We start from the raw sequence: 22,359 nt of genomic DNA, 5'->3' as shown, positions 1-22,359 counted from the left end.
ACTCTCAGCTTTCATCACTGACTTAGCATGAACTTGGGAAAATAACTTCCTATCCCTTTACTTTCCATCCCTTTTCGCTTCAGCTAATAGATTTTTAGCATATATACAGTATATGGTATCCTAGCCATAGTGAGGCTACAAGTCTCAGATTTAAAAAAAAAAACCAACAAAAAAAAAAAAAACAAAAAACTCTACCTTTGCAATACGCATATATGCATATTTTGCATGCACAAAGTGTATTACACAAAACACATATGCATAAAAACATGGGTTGTTTAATCTCTTTTTTGTGTTTGATTTATTTTTCCCTTTTAGCAAATGCATATACATAAAATTTGATGCAACCTCTTTAAATTTCTCCGCAATAATTTCCTAATTTGTGGAATGACAAAGTATGTTAAATAGCATAATGCTTTAAGAGCAGATGTCAAAACTCTTCAGATTCACAATCTACTGTTGTGGAAAAAAGTACCCAGTTTAACAGTGTATTACTTCAGAGATGACAAGTTTTGTTATCACAAAGGAATCTACTTACCTTCTTGCACATACTGTAGATCATTTCAAGGTATTTTGTGTCTGACAGAAGTGTATCTGTATCAACAGTAACATAATTATGCAAGAGAGGCATCATGTCTGTATTAAAAGAAGAATGATCACAGTTAGATATTGTTTGCATGTTTTATCAGATGAACTGTTAAAATCAGGTTGAAATCTATACAGTTCTTGCTTAATGTCTGTCATGATAAGCGTGCATCATCGTAGATGCCTTAGCAAAACAAGTCCAATTGCAGCAACAGCAGAATAAAATACTTCATGCGTAACCTCACTTTAGTGTTCTCCTAATATTTCAATCAAGGTGCAATTAATTGTATGGTTGAAATCATATATATGAAACCATCTGGCTTTCTGATTTGTGTTACTTACCAGTAAAATAATCAAAGCCGTCCTGCTGAAAGACTTCAAAAACAAGAGGAAGAAGCTGCCACATTTGTGCAGAAACTTGCTGACAGGTCAGACTATGAGCCAAAGAAAAGATCTCCTCATAGAACTCTAAAACAAATAGAATCTAGGTAAACTTAATGCCAATCCCATACACTTAAAAAAATAAGCCAACAAAAGTACAGATACCTAATACATGCTGCTGCAGAACTGTTCCAATCACTTGCAAACAGATCCCTTCCAGCTGCTGGGTAATCTGAACAAAGGAGATTTACGATTGTTTTCAATACTTTGGAGTTGAAATTAAACACATTTTCAACAAAATCACTCAAAGCGGTTTCTATTTAGACAATCTAGTTTTCTAAAAACAATTCAAAATTTCTCACATTTCAGATCACTAAATGTATAACAGCACTCTTAGCTAAGGATTTGTAAGATAGCTTTTAAGACAAGGTGTTTTCAGAGTACTCTTTGAATACTGGAAAAATGTCATTATAGGGCATCCTTTAAAAACAAAAGCCTGACAGTAACCCTATGCAACAGTTCAGTCCCATTAAAACACAGTAAGTATCAAAGAGGTAAGCAATGGAAGTTGCAAAAAGTATTTGCTGTTCCGAAAAAGGGAAGCTTCAAAAAACAAAACTAAACAAATCCCAAACTCATCTCCCAAACCTAGTTTAGGATGTTCATATGGTACATAGACAATAAGTCTAAATGCTGTTCTACAGATTTAGACACACTTCACAATTAGTATTTATTAGTCCATAGAACAGCTAACAAAACAACCATTAACCTGTTTAGTCCCTTGCATAGGGACTTATTGTCCCTATGCAAGGTAAGGGTTGTGTTTCTGGTCTTAGCTATGCAGAACAGGATTTGAAACTAACCAGCTAAATGCCTTATCTCTTGGAACACTGGTCATCCTGTATGATGTGTCTCTAAATATAAATGTTTACTGATCAATGTTTTACAATTGAGTTCCTCAGGACATGAAAAACCTGCTGAGCAGCTCTAGCAACCAGTAAATGAGCTGAACTCCTCCTTGGTTTATTGCATGGCAGCACTGGATTCCGACCTTGGGGCATTCAGAATTCCTATTATGCTGCTTCATAAGTAAAGTCTTCAGAGCCCTCAGAGTACAATTTATTATTGAACTGTTTAGTCACCAAAAAACTATGATGCATTTATCAAAAAACAGTAGCTGACTTTGTCAAGAAGGCTTTTAATCAGCAATGACATCTTTTGAACAGGCTATGCTCTGCACAGAAGTTAGTCCATTCAGTAAAACAAAACTAAGTAACAAAAGTTTTTATCACACTGGAGAATTCTACAGTGCAGATTAGGCAGGTAAACAAAACTATCATTTAGCATTGCCACAACAGCTGTATTTACAGACATTGATTCTGCTGCAGAGAGCAAACTAAGTCAGTAGAGTCAATGTTCAAAGCTAACTAAAGTTTTATTTTATTTTCTCTGAAGGGCAGACCTCATCAAATCAGATAGATTTTTCCAGCTGAGCTGACAGAGTTCCATCTGTTTAGAGACAAGTTGTTTCCACCTATTTGAACAAGAACCTGAATTCTTATGGGAAATACTGTGGCAACATTTATGTTCTATTACTACATGTACCATGTTAGAAATGTGACCCACTCTTTTACAACTTTGTTGCATGACAAGTACTTAACTGTTTTCTGTTTTAAGATATTTTTAGCTGAAGTGACAGTTTTTCAGATAACAATGTTAGGAACACTAGAACTACAAAATACTTTCAGTATCTTAGACAATCCATATTAGCTTTAAAGTAATTTTTACTTACTTCCTTGTGATCTTCAACTACACTGAGAAGTGTATCAATAGTATTCAAGATTCCCATTGCTGTCACTGCTTTGTCATCACTGCCCTCTTCATCTGGTCCAGTCTGGATCACCTGGTTAAACGTCATTGCCTGCACGCAACAGCAAAACAATCCATAAATATGTGATTTAATGAGGACATGCTTGGATATGAAGAACAATTCTGCAGGTCTGGTGTCCTACACAATTTAAGGAGGACTTCTGCTAAGAAAATGTGTATGAGTATTAAAAGATGACTGCTCCATTCCAAAGTTTATTTTCAAGACTGATAACATTTGAATGTTAAGCTGTTTGAGTTGTCATCCATTACCCATTCATGAATAAAAATATATAAATGGCATTACTTCCCATGCAAAAGAATACATTTTCTACGAGTAAGTTTTTCTGACACAAGGTTTAATTGGTAGCTGAACTGGACTACTTTGCAGGCATTCCCAGAGAGGACATGCAAACAATTTAATTTTAACTCCAAGGCAAGAGCCTTTAATAGGAAAGCACTGAGCTAACCTGTGTTTTTGAAGCTATTAGTACAACTGGCTAGGTACAGCAATTCAAGCTCAGAATTTCTCCTGCAGATTCAATTTTATTTTCACATTACATACAACATAACATTATTTTCACAACAAATTTTTTATTAAAAATTTGCTCTTTAATTTCCCATTTTAAAACAGAAAACCTAAGTCACATTGTAAACACTATCTAAAATGTGCTACCAGAATTCATTATTAACACTATTCAGAGAAAATATGTATAAAGATTTCTCAAACATTTCTACAATCATTCTTAGAAATTTCCATTTAGTTCAAGTTATGCAGTCACTTTTGAGAAATCACTCTAAATGTAGAAGAAAATTACTTGGATCAATGCACTTATGCAGACTGAAGTAACAATGGCTATTGATTGATGAACAACTATCTTCATTTTAAATATCAATCTTTCCTATATTAAACATCTTCCTAAGTCACCAGAAAATCTTACCAAATGCTGTGTCATTTCTACTGCAATTGGAGTAACTTCTTCACTATATTCACAAATCATCTTCTGAATCACATTTGTAAGATCATCATTTTCAGTCTCTCTTATAATATGAAGTAAAGCTTGCATTACAGGTCTAATGAATGGAGTAATATATTCTTTAGCTGTAACACAAGTGGAAATACTTGAACTGACATTATTACAAAACTACAGTATCAGCATAATAAAGTCAATATATACTTTACAAATATTTAGTACTTCAGTATTAACATGCCAAAACCATGGATAGTATAAATCATTATAACACCACTAACATTCAGAATAATTTTTTTAATAAAAATGTATACCAAGAGGAGCACAACTGAGGTATGAAAACAAGAGTTCTACAGTCTTTATAGAATGCAAGATTACTTATCAATGCAAATTTTAGTTGAACAGGAATGGGTACATGCTCATTTTTGTCAAATTAGCCAAAATATTTGATATAGAATTTATGTTTGCTTTGTGCCTTCAGGAATACTAAGCAATGTAAAGCCTGCCAGGATAAAGACAACTTTTTTTAAAAAAAAACAAACAAAAAACCCAAACAAACAAAAAAACCAAACAAAAAACTCAATCTGAACATGAACGAATGTATGCTGAGATAGATATGCTTATTTTGCTACTGTATTTCTGATTCAATGATTAGGTGCTATAAAACTAGATTCATTGTACCATGAAATTGTGATAATGTTATTTATTAAAAAAAAATGTAAGATTTTCCATTTGGAAAGTTACAGTAAGTGATTAAAAATTACAACTGCAAGAAGTAAATTAAAGTCAGGAAAGAAGAGAACAAGTCTCCCTGAACATCTCAATATTAATGCCTATTCCATTAAAGCTTGCTGTAGCTTTAAGAAAAGAAGGCTACCTTTCTCTTGATTACTGATCAGAACCTGAAGTGCTATTGCAGCTTCCACTTTCACAGGCATTTCCCTATCATCTATCAGACACCGTCTTGTGAGTTCTAAGGCTGTCTGGAGATTCTGGTCACTCTTAAATTTGACTTCACAAAAATAATGAAGAACCCAACAAGCCTGAAAAAAAACCAAACAAACAAACAAACAACATTGAACAAATTCAGAGGTACAAAGCCTAGAAACAGGTTTTTCGACTACTGATATACACATAACATACACAAATTATTAAATATCAAGTAAAACTACTGTTGAATAAAGATATTGTAAAACATAACAGATGAAGGTACGTGTTGGTTAGGTTTAGTAGAGGGGAGTATGGTGGCAGCTTCTGCAAGAAGCTGCTAGAAGTTTCCCCTTTGTCCAGTGGACTCAGCCAGGTCTAGGGCAGAACTGCTGCTGGCCAGGGCCAAGCCCATTGGTGATGGAATATTCAGTGATAATACCTCTGTGATAATGTAGTCAAGATGGAGGAAATAAAATAAATAAATAAAAAGTGAAGAAGCAGAGGTGGAGGCAGAGAGAGGGGGGGAGGTGTGAGCCTTGTGGGCCTTACAGACCTCACCCTCTGGCTTCCTGCCAAGCAGCTCTCTGGGCCCTACTTGGCCTGGCACAGCTGAGAGAAGTGAAGAGAGGAGATGTGAAGAGAACATGAGAGGTATATGCCTAAGCCTGATTGTGACTATTTTATTGTGAGAGGAACAGCTGCAGACACCAAGGTCAGTGAAGGAGGGGGAGGAGTAATGTTGCTCCTGGCAGAGATTTCCTTGCAGCCTGTGGTGCAGCCCATGGTGAGGCAGGCTGTCCCCCTGCAGCCCATGGAGGTCCACAAGGGAGCAGATATCCACCTGCAGCCCATGGAGGACCCCATGCTGGAGCAGGTGGATGCCCAAAGGAGGCTGTGGCCCATGGAGGGCCCACACTAGGGCAGTACGTTCCTGAAGGACTGCACCCCATGGAGAAACAACACATGCTGGAGCAGTTCATGAAGGACTGCAGCCTGTGGGGGAGATCTCATGCTGGAGCAGGGGAGGAATGCGAGTTCTTCCCTAGAGGAGGAAGGACCACTGTAAGGTGACATGTGATGAACTGACCACAACCCCGATTCTCTATTATCCTCCTGTGCCGCTTGTGAGGATGGGGAAAGAGATAGAGATAATTCAAATGAAGTTAAGCCTGCGAAGACAAGAGTTCTGTGTGTGTGAGGGGGAGTTGTTTTTGTTCTTTCTGTCACTGTCCTGCTTTGGTGGTCTTTTTAATAAATAAATAGTTCTCCCCAAGTCAAGTCTGTTTTGCCCGTAATGGTAAGTTTAAGGATTTCTCCCTGTCCTTATCTCAAACCTTGAGCCTTTTTTGTTGTATTATCTCTCCTCCGTTCCCTTGGAGGGTGAGGGGAGTGAGTGAGCGACTGTGTAGCTTGATCCTAAGCAGCACTAAATGACAACAAGGTGTTTGAGAGTGTGGAGGCTGGCCAGCAGGAGGCTTGTCTTTCAGACATCGCTAGACCAGTACTATGATCTCAGGTTCATCTTTGGCCACAGGTTTTGTGTGAGCAGTACAGTCTAAATGCAAAACACAGACAGGCTGTACCACCAGACATAGATGGAAAACTATGCACACGATTCTGCAGCCATTGTTGAAAACTACACAGTAATTATCTAGGCACATAAAGACTAATGCTAATCTCAGAAATAAGCATACAATTTATTACAGAAAATGTGCAGAAAAAAAGTGCATTTGTTCGAAGGAAAAATCTAATGAGTATTCCCAAGACAGTGTATGTTAACAGTACATCTTCTACTTCCTTACCCGTGCTCTCATGTAACCCAGCTCACTGCTGAATAGAGGGAACACATGATTCTGCAGCATATATTCCATCTGATCTTTATATATCTTCTTCTGTCAGAATATGAATAGAAATATATCCGTTCAAAACTATATAAAAATGTATTTATAATCCCATAAAAAATGTCACATATAAAAGTGGGAACAGCATAACAAAACCCTCACACTTAACTTCCCCCTTTATTAAAGTCCATTAAGCAACAAAGAAATCCCATATGCATAATTAAACTTAAATCTTACATGTACTTTTAAAGTTTTCCGTCAAAATAGCAACACTTTTTTCTCTGTCAGTTTTTGACTCCTAGAGACATCTTTTGCTCGGGTACATTACTCAGGTATCAAACGCAAAAGTGGTCAGGGAAACTTCTCAGAGCTGTGGTCTAAATACAAGTCTTCTTTGCTATCATTCTAATTGAGCAAGGTTGCTAATTTCACTTTATTTCCTCTCCTCTACACAGAGAAAAGATCTCATTAAATCAACAGCCTCTGGGTGGATTTTTTTCCTTCCTTCCACAAAAAAAAAAGGAATGTAGGTGTGTAGCACAAGAAGTGGTGTAAAATTCTTACAAGAAGCAGAAACTTAAAACAATAATCTGAATTTGAAGATGACCTAAGAAAACTTGTGTAATTAAGCTGACAACCAAAACAATTAAGTTCAAGAGCTTTAAAAAAAATTGTCAGTGATTCCAAAACTTCTACAATGAAAGAGCTATTCTAATTTCTTCTAACACACCGTATGTGAAAGAAAGGAAAGGAGGTAAAAAAAGAACCAGAAGAACCACATTTGTTACGCTTACTTTTAGCAGAATTTCAGCCAAAGAGCCAATCATATGTAAAGCACCATCTTTCTTACGAGGGTCTGCATTTGGCTCCGTAAGGATCTGATAACAAAAGCCCATTGTCTTCTGCAAGACCTAGATTACATGTAAGGTTAGTTCAAGTATTTCAATCAGTTGCCTCAAGTAACATTCTCAATGCTCTGAAATGCTTAAATCTCTAATAATCTGCTCCAAGTCTGGAATTTGGATAATGATTTATGTCTTTGTTATAAACACATAACATTCTTGATAGGTAGGTCCTAGGTGAATTGACAAATACAAAAATCACAAATAGACCAATCCAAAATAAATTTAAGATAAATTATAAATTTTAGTGTGCTATGATACAAAAGACAGCAGAAAAGTAAAACTTTTATTAGTATTTTTCAGCAAATAGAGACTATAAGCTAAATCTAGCTAACGTATTTAAATAAAATTCATGAATAGCTTACCTCTTTCCTTTTACTACATGATGTAAACAATAATGTCTGAGCAGCAGTTGTCGGAGAAATGAAGTCTTCAAATACATCTATTAAGTAATCATATAACAGATATAAATTTTGGTCCTTTACTAGTTCACAATCCTAATGTAGTCTAAGGATTTAATACAAAACAAAGAGTAACAATTTTCCTTTTTTTTTTCCGAGGTGGTTAATCATGCTTTCTTACTACAGATATTCCAAGACCAAATAACAGTAATACATGGTTTGAGATTTCCGATACCTGCGTTTCACCTTTTTCATTATCACTGTCTCTACATGTCTAATTTGAAATTGTTTCCCTTATTTTTAAGATATCTTTTGCAACAGTAGAAGCAGACACAGCAGTCAATTTTTGACATATATATTTTTGCTATATAGACAAACACATATAACTGATTGAGTTAAAAATGCTTCGTTTCTTATTTCTCTGCAGAAGAGGATTATCAGAACCTTGTACAATACCTGTATTGTTTACAGGTCTGCCTTGGACCCGAGGGACAAGAAGCTCCCAAACCTATCAAGATTCCTCGTTCTAGCCACATAAAAGCCCTAGTGGAAGGAAGAATTTGTTCAGGAAGTCTTCTTTCTTTCTTCACTGAACTGAAAGGACAACATAACCCCCATTATTGGAAAGGGAAACAAGTAAGACCTGGGCAACTACAGGCTGGTCAGCCTCACCTCTGTGCCTGGCAAGGTCATGGAGCATTCTCCTCGAAATCATGCTAACGCACATGGAAAGCAGGGAGGTGACTGGTGACAGCCAACATGGCTTCACCAAGGGCAGGTTGTGCCTGACCAATTTGGTGGCCTTCTATGACAGGGTTACAGCATCAGTGGACAAGTGACGAGCAACGGACATCATCTACTTGGACATGTGCAAGGCATTTGACACTGTCCCACACAACATCCTTCTCTCTAAACTGGAGAGACATGGGTTTGATGGACGGACTACTCAGTGGATAAGGAGTTGGCTGGATGGCTGCACTCAGAGAGTGGTGGTCAACGGCTCAATGTCCATGTGGAGACTGGTCACGAGTGGTGTTCCTCAGGGGTCCATATTGGGACCGGCCCTGTTTAACATTTTTGTCAGCGACATGGACAGTGGGATAGAGTGCACCCTCAGCAAGTTCACTGACAACACCAAGCTGTGTGGTGCTGTCGACACGCTGGAAGGAAGAGATGGCATCCAGAGGGACCTTGACAGGCTGGAGAGGTGGGCCCGTGCCAACCTCATGAAGTTCAAGCAGGCCAAGTACAAGGTCCTGCACCTGGGTCATGGCAATCCCAGGCACAAATACAGGCTGGGCGGGGAATGGATTGAGAGCAGCCCTGAGGAGAAGGACTTGGGAGTGCTGGTGGATGAGAAGCTCAACATGAGCCGGCAGTGCATGCTTGCAGCCCAGAAAGCTAACCACATCCTGGGCTGCATCAAGAGAAGCGTGGCCAGCAGGCTGAGGGAGGTGATTCTTCCCCTCTGCTCCGCTCCTGTGGGACCCCACCTGGAGTACTGTGTCCAGCTCTGGAGGCCCCAACATAAGGAGGATGTTGGAGTGAGCCCAGAGGAGGGCCATGAACATGATGAGAGGGCTGGAGGACAGGCTGAGAGACTTGGGGCTGTTCAGCCTGGAGAAGAGGAGGCTCTGGGGAGACCTTACAGCAGCCTTCCAGTACCTAAAGTGGGCTCATAAGAAAGACAGGGAGAAACTCTTCAGCTGGGCCTGTTGTGAAAGGACAAGAGGTAATAGTAGGGAGGTAGACTTAGATTGGATATTAGGAAAAAAATTTTTTACAATGCGAGTTGTAGAGCACTGGAACAGGTTGCCCAGAGAGGTGGTGGAAGCCCCATCCCTGGAAATGTTGGATGAGGCTCTGAGCAACCTGATCTAGTCGGGAGTATCCCTGCTACTTGCAGGAGGGTTGGACTAGATGACCTTTGAAGGTCCCTTCCAACTCTAACCATTCTATGATTCTATGCTTATAAAATAGAGAGGTAGATTCAGATTAGACATTAGGAATTTTTTTTTTTCAATGGGGATGGTGGAACACTGGAACAGGTTTCCCAGATAGGTGGTGGATGTCCCATCCCTGGAAACATTCAAGGCCAGGTTGGATGGGGCTCTGAGCAACCTGATCTAGTCAAAGATCTCCCTGCTCCTTGCAGGAGTTTGGACTGGATGATCCTTAACGGGCCCTTCCAACCCAAACTATTCTATGGTTCTATGGCTTATACCAAACCTCAACAACAAAGTAGTAAGCCACAGGAGGTGAAATTAGACAAGTCTGCAATGCTAGGCTTACTTCATAATGTTTCACTTGCCATTACAGTAAATCTGTTCTGAACTGTGCCATGTGTGAAATTCCTTAAGATCATAAAAACTCCAGAGCCTGAAATATTAGCTGTTTTAAAGCATAAACTTTTAACATTGAATGTATGTAACTATTGTTAGCAAGACCTGGACTGTTCTTATCCAACAAAAATTTTGTAAACGTCAAAATTCGCTGCTTTTTGAAGTACAGAAACATCTGTGTCATTGTTGACTGTCATACATTATTTGTCATCTCCACCAGTATAACCAGAAGATAACTATATGAAGTTACATTATTTGGATAATCTAAACTATTTATCTCCTTTTTTTTTCTTTTCAAGTTTAAAGCCATCTGTATTTTCACAGAAAACTACTAAAATTCCATCTTTGTGTGAAGCCATTTTTTAACATAAGCAGATTTCAAATTCTCACCAAATTTCATGCGAATATATTCATATGGATCTTCTTGCCAAAGCTCTTCATCAGCATCCGTGTAGCACATCAATGGAAAAATAACATCCTGGATAATTCCCTGCAATTAAAAAAAATTGAAAATAGGCTAGCACTACTTAATAAATCTCTGTATTCTGTCCTGTATTTCATAGATTTTGTCCATCCTGTCACTTCTCATACAAAATGGTAGCAATTTAAAACTATGTGGATGTAGTGGATTTTATGTGCTACCTTACAAAAAAGGAATCTTTTAACTTAAGATAGAGCTACAATACAGCACAAGCTATTAGATTTGCTTTTGATAATGGTATGTGGAGATTATCTAATGCCATAAATTCAGTAGTTAACAAGCTCCAAATTTGTTGTGTTGCTGTGTTACACTGTAATGCTTAATATATTAAATATAAATTAAATTATAAATTAAATTATAAATATATTAATATATTAAAGCACAAAGGACTGACAGCAAAGGTTAAACCAAAGCAATTGGCTAACTTTGCTCATGTATCAACGTAACATTCACCAAACAGGCTTAAACTCTTTTTTTGAGCAATTTATAACAGAGGTCCTCAAAACTTGAATTCTAGCAAGGCTAGAAACACCATACAACAGACTGACAGATATACCACTGAGTCATTTAAGTATTAAACCCAGAAAATGGTTTACTTGAATATGAGGTTTCAGATTCTTCCAGGTGACTGCATGTGACACTCCTTGATTGATGTAATTCAGTGTTTGCTGCAGAACTCTAGGAGCCATGTACTGCTTTTCCTTGTATTGATACAACACCTTCAGCAACACCTAGAAAAATCAGATTTCATCAATAGCTTTAATGAGCACAGACCATTTTAACCTGAAGAACTCTACCTTCTCTCACAATTAACAATGCTGCACATCTTTTAAAAATACAATCCTTTAATAAGACAAACTATTGATGCTAATTCACCACTAACATAGCCCAGGGCACCTTTCCCTCTGAGGTTTATTATTGCACCTTGCCACTCTTTGAGGATGGAAATTCATACCTAAACACTGGATTGGTAAAATACTCTACATACAGGCAGTCTACTGATACCTGCCTATGTGCAGCCTTACAGCAATGATGCTGTATGAGTATAAAGAATGATGAACTAGCCTCTCTCCCCTTTACTTTCTGGCCTCAATTCTTCTCCTGAGGTGGCATTCAGAACTATTCACAGGGATTTACATTTGTTAAATCTCATGGTTCTCCACAAATAAGGACATGAAATGGACATGGGACCATTATTAGTACTTAAATTCCAGCTCACTGGAAAGCTTGGTATTGGTAATGCAAGGGGGTTTCCTTGTAGCCCAATCAGGTCAGCGGCAACACTGCACCTTTAGGAGCAGCAGCACCAACTGGCAAAAAATGACAAATCCAATTTCCAGAGTTTAATTTAATTCTTCACATAAAACAACAATGTTTAAAAAAAATCCCAAACTGAAGGAACTGAAAAGATATCTATCAATCTCTAATACCACCCAGAAAACATTTTGGGAAAATTAGATTCATTATTTTGAAAAGTAATTACATTGATAACATTTACTGCACAAGCACTGAAGCATTTCTCCCAAAGGAGATGTCTGGCACTTGAGTTTACAGAGAATGTATTAAAAAAACAATACCTTAAGTGACAGATGCAATTCCAACATCAGTAAAAGATGAGTACATGGTAAGACTAACGTGCTTCTTGAAGTTAGAACAATTAAGAATGTTAATAATTAAAGAGTCTAACAAACTGGTAACAAAATTGTTTAAACATGTAAACAACTGCAACATATTTTACTTCCTTGATGGTATGTCTTAAATACAGTCTTTACAGAAGTAATTAGGAAACTAATGGAGACTGGGATTTATTGTGGTTTTACACAAAGTACATCACATTCTGAAGACTGGCTCCCTTTATGAATGTCAACACAAGCAAAGAAATTACCATCACTGTATTAACATCATATCCTGAATTTTTATAATGCATGGATTTGAAACAGACTCCATGCCCTAAGTCACACCATGGTGGCAGCTCAGGAAAGATTAAAAAAAATATAAATTAGGAGTTCTTTATTTTAGGCAAAAGGGGTTTTGTTTGTTTGTTTGTTTTCCCCCTCAGAGATTCTCCAATTTAATGGGACAGCACACATCAAAGTCTAAATTTCTCCATAGTCAATGAAGAGATGGGGAATAGTCTTTGAAAATGAGGACAAAGCCGAGGCCTAACAAGTGGTACTTGCAGACATGCTACTTAGGACAAGTGTTTTGGTCCCCTCTTTTAAAAAATCTAAACAGATTCATGATTCAGATGTAATAAGGAAAGAATTTAAGAAGATTAAGAAAAGGTTTAAGAACTGCAGTGAGGAAAAGCAGAATGTGGGATGGAGGCTCCAGGGCAAATAAAGAAAATTCTGCAAGTGTACCAAGGAACAACCAGGCAGTAGTGTTTGACCAGGGCTTATTTCTGACTCTTCAGGTCTTTCAAAATGAGAACTGTCTTGAACAAAACAGCTGCTAACACAAAGGTTAAGAATCAAGGTATTCCAGCTAGGCAGCTCAGCCTGTTTTGGCCAAGCTTAAGAAAGTTAAGCTAGAACTAATATTGAATGGACTGGATTTTTTTTTCGGGTTGGAACCTGACAAAAAGATAGAGTAAATAAAAAGAATAATCAATGAGAAGTAATTATGAGAATAATATTAGCAGTAGGTTTCAAGTTTATACTTGAACAACCTGTAAATACCATGTATTGTTCCTTTAGCAAAAGGGTGCGTACACTTTGGAGAGTAAAGAGAACTCAGTCAAGAATATTATCACAACTTGTATTCTTCAGTATTTCACACATTTCCAATTTTTGTAAAGAAATACATAGTGTTCAAAAATTTTCCATAACATTTATCTGAAGGTTTCAATTTCTTGAGCATACACACATACAAGTTTTATCTTCTGCATAGAAACAGAGGACAGCACCTTAAAAATAATCTGTATTTCTAAATAAAAGTTACATTATTGTATAGCAAGAAACAAGAAGCATTTTAAAGTGTTGCTTTTTAGCAATTTTCTTTAAAGACTTGAATTCTTGGTGTTTGCTAGATCAAATAACAGTAAGGATCAAATTTTATTCAAAGAAAATGCGAAAAAAAAAAAAAAATTAAGTATTTTTTTGAATTGTTTAAATTTGTCTTCTTTTGCTCATACAGTCTTTTGTCAGAACTTCGTTTTATTTTGGAATTGCAAAGCAACTTGTAAGGTCTTAAAAAAAATGCAATAATTATCTGTCTGACATCATCTACAGCTGACAGCTAAGCACCTCAGAAGGTGATGCTGACTCCACTTTTCCAAGTAGAATGTGGGGATACATTTCCTAACACTCAATGTGACAAATGTTCTTTTCCCTTTCAATACTTTGGACAACCTTCAAAAAACATGTGTTTAGGACACTTTCCCTATTTTTCCTCTTTTGAAGTCCTGTACTTCATTATAATTTCATTAGGAATGAAAAATAAGAAAACTGAAACTGAACTAAGAACTGCTCTTCTCCTGATTAAAATAAAGGCTTCAAAGAAAACATTCTGCTCTGTGAAATTTTCATAAATTTCAGTCTATTTACATTTACAACCTAATAACTTTATATTAAACAGATTTATAAGCCAATACAAGGAAATTTTACAATAATAACTCAATTTTTTTATAAATAAACTTATTTCAAAAGAACAGAAGTCAGCAGTACAGCCAGAAGATGAGAATTAGATCCAAGAATTTCCCAATATTCATGGCAATTTGTTCGCTAGTTCAAATTACTGACTTTAAATGCGCACTGCAAGAGAGGCAGATGGCAATTCCTGCCCCACCAATCCATTTTGTCCCTTCAACAAAACATGTAGATGGCCGACATGTGGTAGAACTATCTGGATTATGAAGTTACTCCAATAAAGATAAATCAAGGATAGTCTGGCATAACATTGATATATCAGGTTAGAAACTGCTATAGCGCAGAACATGCTTTGTGTATAACAGACCCTGTAGAAGTGGCAACCCCCAAACAGAGACATGAAGTGGGAAGTGACAATCAGAATTATCTATTTGTAAGAGAGCCTCTGCTTGATCAGGCTTTTGCAGAAGGCTAGAAAGCTCAGTATTTGCTGAATTTGAGTAAAAAAAGAACTATATCAGAGTTAAAACGGAAGGTAAGAAGGTGAACACCACCATATAAATATTATACCTATCACTTCCAGAAAGAGAAAAATTGATAGCATTTATGTGAAGCTCATCTGAGGGCTTGTGAGATGAGAGCATTTACTCTACAGATTTATCAGTGCTGCATAGGCTATCTTCAGTGGATTGTCCTACATAGCTGTGATGGTTTAGCACGAATTATCACACAGTTTCTCACTCACTCTCCCCCTCCCTTCCCAGTGGGATAGGGGAGAGAATTGGGAAGGAAGGAAAACTTGCTGGTAGAGATGAAGACAATTTACTAAAATAACAAGGAAAAACTACAATAATAACAGAATATAAGGATATTAAAAATATACAAAGTGAACAATATATGTTTTCTCACCACCCAATGTCCCAATGACCGATACAGCCTGTCCTGAGCAGCAATCATGGAAACAAAACTGAGCAGCGAGCAAAGGAGCAAAAAGGAGCCATCGTTCCCCAGTAGAGGGAACGATGCTAGCAAAACAAGAGAGAAAGATGGATGCCAGGAAGGCAGATACCCAGTCTGGCCAGCCCCCACTTATATACGGAGCATGATGTTTATAGCATGGAATACTCTCTTTGGCCAGTTTGGGACAATTATTCTGTCTGTCTTTCTCCCAGCTTCCTGCATCTGCAAATTAGTGAGACTTGGAAAGCAGGACAGTGTCCTTGGTCTCATTCACAACAACTGGTATCATCAGGGTGTTTTATCAACATTCTTCACACACCAGATCCAAAACACACCAGCTACTGAGAGGAAAATTAACTCCATCCCTGCCAAAATCAGGACAATAGCAAATTAATATTTTTTTAAAATAATTCTTTCCTTTTAATCCACAGATGTCAGTGCTTTTCATACCAGTGTGCTTAAAAACAAACAAACACAATAACCAATTGTGAAGAAGAGCAAGAAGCCTTTTCAGAAAATAATTAAAAAAGAAAACATTACTAACTCTGAACTTATCCTAATATTCCCCATATTCAGTGTTTCTTACTTGCTGAACACCAACAGCGAATGCCTTCAGGAACACTTCAGCAAACTCACTGTACTCCTTGGAAACATTACCAGGGCTTCCATACCTAGAAGTAGAAACAAGTATGCAAACTGAAGGGTGCAGCAATATTCTTGACTTGAGTATTTGTTTTAATTATGGAAGACAAAATACCTCTCAAAAAGTCTAGCCAAGATATGCAAAGCCCACTTCTTGCATTTCCACCACGGCAACTCAGGTCTATCATCTTCATCAACTTGAAGGGTTTCCTTTAGGGGAGGGAGAAAAAAAGATTATCAACTATTCACAAAGAGTTCAAATTACATGTAATGTGAACAATTATACAGCATATTTTGTTTTTAATCTGCCATTTGCACTTCTAATTTAATAGAAATAAGAAGTATGGCATATCTCAAAATAAATCTCATTATATATGCTGCATAAGTGGCCAACAAATTCTTGAAACAAGAAGCCAAAGTAATTTGTGCTATAATTTGACAACAACAGAGCTCCCATAGAAGGTACATATTTTCAAAATCTGTCTAGTCTGTTTAAAACACGCTATTTAGCTTTAAAATTTGTTTTCTTGGCATCTATTGAGAAAAAAGAATGCAGAAATAAAAAGGCAAACTTTTTAACATTCTAATGAATGAAAAATATATAAGCTGGAAGGCAGAAATAGTCAAAAGCCACTTACAGCTGGTACATCCCTATCGACAACAGTCTTCAGGATTTCTATCCATTCAGTCAGGTTTTGCTGATTTATCAACTCCAAAGGTAATGTGTACTTATTTAAAAAAAGGCAAAATAAATGTATTATAAAGCAATCTGAAAATGAAGTTACTTTCACAGTTTGAATTTTAGCTCTTAAATCTTTGTCTATGCTTTGCTACTATGAAGATTAGCAGATGACTAGGAAACCTAAGTTAAAGAACTTAACACAACCTAGTCAATATCCTCAAAGGTGCTAGAGGTCTTCACTTCAATTCATTCTGCTTATGCAATGCAGAGACACTACTTAAATGGATGTTACACTAATTTCTGAAGCAATTAACACCATCTTAACAGCTTAATTCCAAACTGCTGCATTTACCCCCGAAATTCTATGTAGGCTGGCCTCTACAATCTGTCATTAGAAAACTGATTTTCTAATCAGTTTTCTAGCAAAGGCTCTACCTTAGAGGATGGCATGCATAAGTTTATCTAATGCCAACCAGGAACAGCACTGTACAAAAGTAAAAGCACAGCACAATCAAGCGTACAAAAACCCTGTGATTCATACCACAGTTGAGTAGTAGGGAAACTTACACAGATGTAATCTAATATTGTTAATATTTCTGTCATTACCTATTTTAAGGAAAAGCATAATGCTTTAAATTAAATTACTGACCAAGTATATACAAAGTTTATTTTTTACCTGGACAAGGGCATAAAATATTTTGAAGATCTGTTTCTGGATGAGGACAGACTGATCAGATGGATCACTCAAGAGCTGAATGAAACTATCCTTCAGAACTGGTAGAAAGTGTTGCATTGCAGCTATCAAAGGACTCCGCTCTTCTGGTTTCTTGTACCTTTAGATAAAAGCAAACTAGTTTTGTAAATCTTTCTGGTAGCTTTTGAATTTTCAAAGTCCACCTTTCCCCAGTGGAGACACAAGTAGGTTATATTACAGTTTATAACAACATATGATTTAAAAAGAAAAAACAAAACCCTAGGCATTTTGTGTCACAGAATTTGAAATAAAGCTATAGCCAGACAACATTACGGTTAAAAGGCAAATTAGAAATCTGCTGAGCATCCATTACTCCATTATATATCTGCATTAGTTTTCTGCTGGTAATGCACTCCTGCCAACACAGATTTGCATGGAATGCAACATGGATGAGCAATTCTACATGCTTACAATATACACACAGAATACAAAAAATACACACGAAGATATTAATTCTGCTAGTTTATATGGTAGAAAAAACTTACTCATAGTTTTTCACAAGTTGATAAAGACAAAGAAGAATTCCAAGCCAACAAGCACTGTTGTCAGACTGAAGATAAAATCCAATTTTCTCCACAACTGCAGTCCAGCGACTAGGATAATCATGCTTGATAATATGGTGAATGCACGTAGTAAGCTGTACTCTAGAAATCAAATGCACATTGATTACATAAGTTACTACTATTAGTTTAATAATGTTTCCGTGGTGTTGAGACATCTAATATTGCCCAAACTTAAGACTTATTTCATGTTTTGTTTAGAAGATTTAGGTTCTGTATTTTCTGCTTAATATTCTCCATTTGAGAAACTTTAAATTTCTACATGCTGCACAAGCTGAAAGCTGTTTTTCCATCTACATTAATTCTGTCCTTAGGATACGCAGTGTATGACAATGATGCTTAGCATGCATGTCATCTTAGTGAAGCCGAAAAAAAAAAAAAAAGAAAAACAGGAAACCCAACAGTCAGAAACCACAGCTAATTCATGAACAGGTTAAAACTGCGTACCTGATCAGCTCAGGAGAGTGAATAATGGCTTCTACAATATTTTCACGAATACAGTGCCTATCTTCTTCTGGGATGGAGTAAGGTGGAATCTCTCCTGGTGCAGTTTCACGATCTGGCCAATACTGAGTTATCATATTTTTCAAGTAGATAACCCCTGTGAGGGAAAAGTGGCAAATCAGCTGACAGCCATTCAAAGTACAAAACAAACACGCATATTGCAAACAAATCTATTCAGAACAAAATTGATTGAAATGACTAATTCATTGACCACTTCTGAGTAGAAAAATCAAAATATATAAACCATGCACATTATTAACCTAATAACTTACTAGGTTGATACTTTTACCCCATCTATCATGATGTATGTATTTTTAGTTCTGTAAAGAATGTGTTTTCATATAAAATACTAAATGTAAGCCTTTTATCCATGCTACAGAAAAATAGTTGTGGAACACTTTAGCAACACACTTCTGAAAAATCCTCTGTAATTATTTTCTCAGTATTTTTATTAAAACAAAGCTGATCAATACTAATTACAATCTAGAACATCCCTTGTAAGTAAAAAAAAAAAAAAAAAAAAAAAAAAAGTAAGTTTATGATACCGGAGCAAATGCTAAAGAGAAACAAAGCTCCTTCATACCAAGGTTATAGGCCACAGCACTTTATAGCAATAGGGCTGCTGGCACAAATGCCTGCATTTATCATTTGACAACCAAATCCAAACTGCTTATGTGGCAGAATAGACATTACAGCACTTGGAAAGAAAAGGACTTACAAAATGCAACAGGAAATCTCAAATGACAAACTAGTAGCAAAGTTACTATTAACCTAATTCTATGTAAAATAGATAAAGCAATTTCTCTTCCCAAATTTCATATGCAACTTCCGAAGATTCAGAAACCAAAGGGTTCCTGAAAGGGTCAGCAAAGGCAAGAAACTTTCAGCAGATATGTGCTACTACAAGACTCAAGTGATGCAGACTGTAATCTGTCCTCGGTAGGACTTATCATGCCATTAATTCCTTTGCAAATCATGCACTGTTTGTAAGCTATGTGTTGTATGAGTTGTCTCCATTCTACAGACTGCTTTGGTTTTTAATTGGCTTACACTGAGGGTGAATTTTCGGAGGCTGTTTTCAAACTTCCCCCTTTTCTTGCATGTATAACATGTCAAGCAGTAACTTTTTTGAGTCATCATCTCAATGGTATCCCCAAGCGGTACGATAAAAATACAAGTTAGGCTTGTGCTACAACTTAGAATAGTCTACTACATGGAAGATTCAAACAAGTGATTGAGATTACACTTCCTGAACTGTCAGAAAAAACACTGAAGTATTAGAAACCTCTATCGAGTAATTATAGCAGCTTTAAGGTGATGTTTGGAGTTGCTAATACTCAATATCCAATTTTACTGATGGCTCATGTGCAAATCAGCAGGGTTCCAAAAGATATAATTTGTTTTCTTCCACTTAAAATGTTTAGAAACATTAGTATTATTAGTACAAGGTTAAATTATCTCCTTGGACCAAATGTACTAGCATCATAAACCATTGTTTCCCCAAAGACTACTATCCATTAAAAAGCAGCAATCACTGAACAGCCAGTTGCCTTTTCTTTCTGTCTTCTTTATTCAGTGTATAGTGCCAGATACAGTTCATGATGATTGAGCAACTCTCTCAAAAGTTGAATATTTGAGATTAGAATCATTAGAATTCTTTAACAGTATCTGTATATGTACTTGTGTGTGTGCACCATTAAAGTAGATACAATGAAAAAAGATTTGAAAACTTGCCTGCCTGTCTTACTGGTAAGTCCAGTTGCTCGGACATAGTGATCTGAAGCAGGGTTGAAACAAAGTTCACTGACTTATGCACCTGTAGGGGAGGGGGGGAAATAATATTATTTAGTCATAGTTTGTTAAGTTTTAGAATACTCTCATTAGGTTCTACAATATATTTATAATGATATAATGCAATCAATAGAATACCAACAATTCAGACAGTTTCACAGTAGTCAGCTAATGAAGCAAAGCATTCCAAAGTTTCATGCTCACTGTATTTTGAAGACAACATGGGAGAGGAAAAACCCTACCATTTAAGGTAATTGAGTTGAAGAAATCATTAAAGAGACTTCAGGAATCATCCTTTTACAGTCACCAAACATGTTCTTCATTCAGAACAAACACTTCTTGAAAGAATATCTAAATAGCCAGAAATCACAAGTGCAGCAAGTTTACAGTGACCTTTAACGAGGTATGAATTAATTATATAATAATCTAAGAAATAGATGGCAAAAGTGTTTTAAAACTAAGCCCATCCTTAAGCAAGCCTGTCCAACTCACAGTTCATCTTTCTGAAAAAAACAGCTTCAAGTGACCATGTATGCATTACTGCTGCAACTGTCAGCATAACTATACAACAGCAAACCAACTGTATGGAGATCTAAATAAAGGGACATCCAGAGAGTAACAACTTTGCAAGGAGCTGCAAGAGTTCAGTTACAAAGAAAACTAATTTTTTTTCTTACAAGAATAAGTAACGTCATTGGTACACTAAAGCTATATCGTATTTTCAATATGAAGAAACTAACATCATAGCATCCTTTACCCACCTCTCCTAAGCATCAAAAACTTGACACATTAACTTCCCTGGGAAAAGTGAATTGTAATCCTTAAAAACTAACACTACTTTTTATAATTTTCCTCAAGGTCACAAGTCAATGGACATGAGCCACAGTGTGGAAAATTGCTATTTTACAAAAGGAAAAAATTCAAGTCAAGGTCTAGAACAGCCTGTCCACAGAAGTTGTGGGACCTTGTCCTTTTGAGATACTAAGAACTCAGTTGGACAAGTCCTGACCTATCTCATCTAACTTCGAAACAGCTTTGCTTCTAGGGGCTAGACCAGATGATCTGCAGAGGTCCCTTCTAACCTAATTACTCCATGATTCAAATTGCTAAGATACATTTCCGCTTTATCTTCACTGACATATCAGTATTCTTTCATACGGTTTTTGCAGCACTTCTATCAAAGACAACTGCAGACATCTACATAACTTAGCCTATTAAACTCTTTGGAAAACTCCTATTGTTACTCAGTTTATTACTCCCTACATAAAGCTAATAAATTAATACTTTGAAAACCATTGAAATTACTATCTATTTGCCCAAATCAATTTATTTGCTCTGCTGAAGTAACAGAGACAATTAACATCATAAAGAGAAACAATCAGAAACTATCTTCCTATTCTTTTAGTAGGACAAAGAGCTCTTTTGATATGTCAGAACATTGTTGTACATATTCATCCTGTGCACTAAAAACCCACAGGGGCAACACTGGAATCTGGTCTGAAATGTTTATTTGTAAAGCATGTTTTGATGAACTAGGAGTAACTGACACTGCAATGTGAGCACGCATCTTTCTGATCCACGTCCCTCCAATATCCCCAAAGTCCTGAAGAAGTAGATACATTTTTAGATAAAAATGTATTTGCTTTCAACTGTCAAGTAATGGCTGAATAAATAAATTTTAAATAAAATTTACTTGTTGGTATTAATTTCTACTACAGCTGCAGGTCCATTAAGTTCCTTCTTCTCTTAAGTAACATTAACAGACACGTCTCCTGAAACACATACCAAATGACAGTAGACCCTAATTCAGTACAGTATTAATTTATATGCCTAACATTAATGTAAGCAGAAGTACTCCTGTACTTAGGTGTGTTATTACGAACTTGCTGAAGAAAAGTTTCAGTTTCAGTAACCTTTAACTCACCTACGAATAAGTCTGCATGAAATGGACTTAGAAGTACAAAGTGATGTCTTTCCACAATGAGTACCATAAACTTCACAATTACCTTTTCAATAGTGAAAACTTGCAATGTATTTCTTGTTTAGAAACTGAAAAGCATTCAATCCTAGAACTTTTTAAACAAAGTATTACTTTCCCTTTTTCATTATAAATGATAACTATCCTTTTAATAAAAATTGTAAATTTCTATAAAAAACATTAAAATTGCTTAATAACTAT

The 22,359-nt window shown here is 36.4% G+C and overlaps 1 protein-coding gene and 1 non-coding gene across 4 annotated transcripts in view; both read right to left on the bottom strand.

Moving 5' to 3' along the window:
- IPO7 (importin 7) overlaps nucleotides 1–22,359 on the bottom strand; it is a 38,640-nt gene that overhangs the window by 9,454 nt on the left and 6,827 nt on the right. For 2 of the 3 annotated variants that reach the window (XM_086747990.1, XM_086747991.1), the window contains exons 2-19: nucleotides 20,124–20,205; nucleotides 18,333–18,486; nucleotides 17,811–17,969; nucleotides 17,248–17,404; nucleotides 16,528–16,617; nucleotides 16,005–16,099; nucleotides 15,834–15,918; nucleotides 11,294–11,428; nucleotides 10,607–10,706; nucleotides 7,839–7,915; nucleotides 7,366–7,482; nucleotides 6,533–6,622; nucleotides 4,678–4,843; nucleotides 3,771–3,931; nucleotides 2,756–2,884; nucleotides 1,129–1,195; nucleotides 925–1,050; nucleotides 536–633 (exon numbers count right to left, since the gene is read on the bottom strand). In XM_086747990.1, coding sequence (XP_086604116.1) covers nucleotides 536–633; nucleotides 925–1,050; nucleotides 1,129–1,195; nucleotides 2,756–2,884; nucleotides 3,771–3,931; nucleotides 4,678–4,843; nucleotides 6,533–6,622; nucleotides 7,366–7,482; nucleotides 7,839–7,915; nucleotides 10,607–10,706; nucleotides 11,294–11,428; nucleotides 15,834–15,918; nucleotides 16,005–16,099; nucleotides 16,528–16,617; nucleotides 17,248–17,404; nucleotides 17,811–17,969; nucleotides 18,333–18,486; nucleotides 20,124–20,205 — 2,088 coding nt within the window. The remainder of the gene's footprint in view (nucleotides 1–535; nucleotides 634–924; nucleotides 1,051–1,128; nucleotides 1,196–2,755; nucleotides 2,885–3,770; nucleotides 3,932–4,677; nucleotides 4,844–6,532; nucleotides 6,623–7,365; nucleotides 7,483–7,838; nucleotides 7,916–10,606; nucleotides 10,707–11,293; nucleotides 11,429–15,833; nucleotides 15,919–16,004; nucleotides 16,100–16,527; nucleotides 16,618–17,247; nucleotides 17,405–17,810; nucleotides 17,970–18,332; nucleotides 18,487–20,123; nucleotides 20,206–22,359) is intronic. The other variant, XM_086747992.1, reaches the window with a different exon arrangement.
- On the bottom strand, nucleotides 6,170–6,351 carry LOC147600602 (small nucleolar RNA SNORA23). The gene has a single exon (XR_015258849.1). It is a non-coding gene; the product is annotated as a small nucleolar RNA SNORA23 (small nucleolar RNA).

The sequence above is a fragment of the Chlamydotis macqueenii genome, chromosome 5 (assembly GCF_036417535.1).
Source record: "Chlamydotis macqueenii isolate bChlMac1 chromosome 5, bChlMac1.mat, whole genome shotgun sequence".
Lineage (NCBI taxonomy): Eukaryota > Metazoa > Chordata > Aves > Otidiformes > Otididae > Chlamydotis > Chlamydotis macqueenii.
The sequence above is the reverse complement of the archived record's forward strand: the minus strand, read 5'-3'. Positions and strand labels throughout refer to the sequence as shown.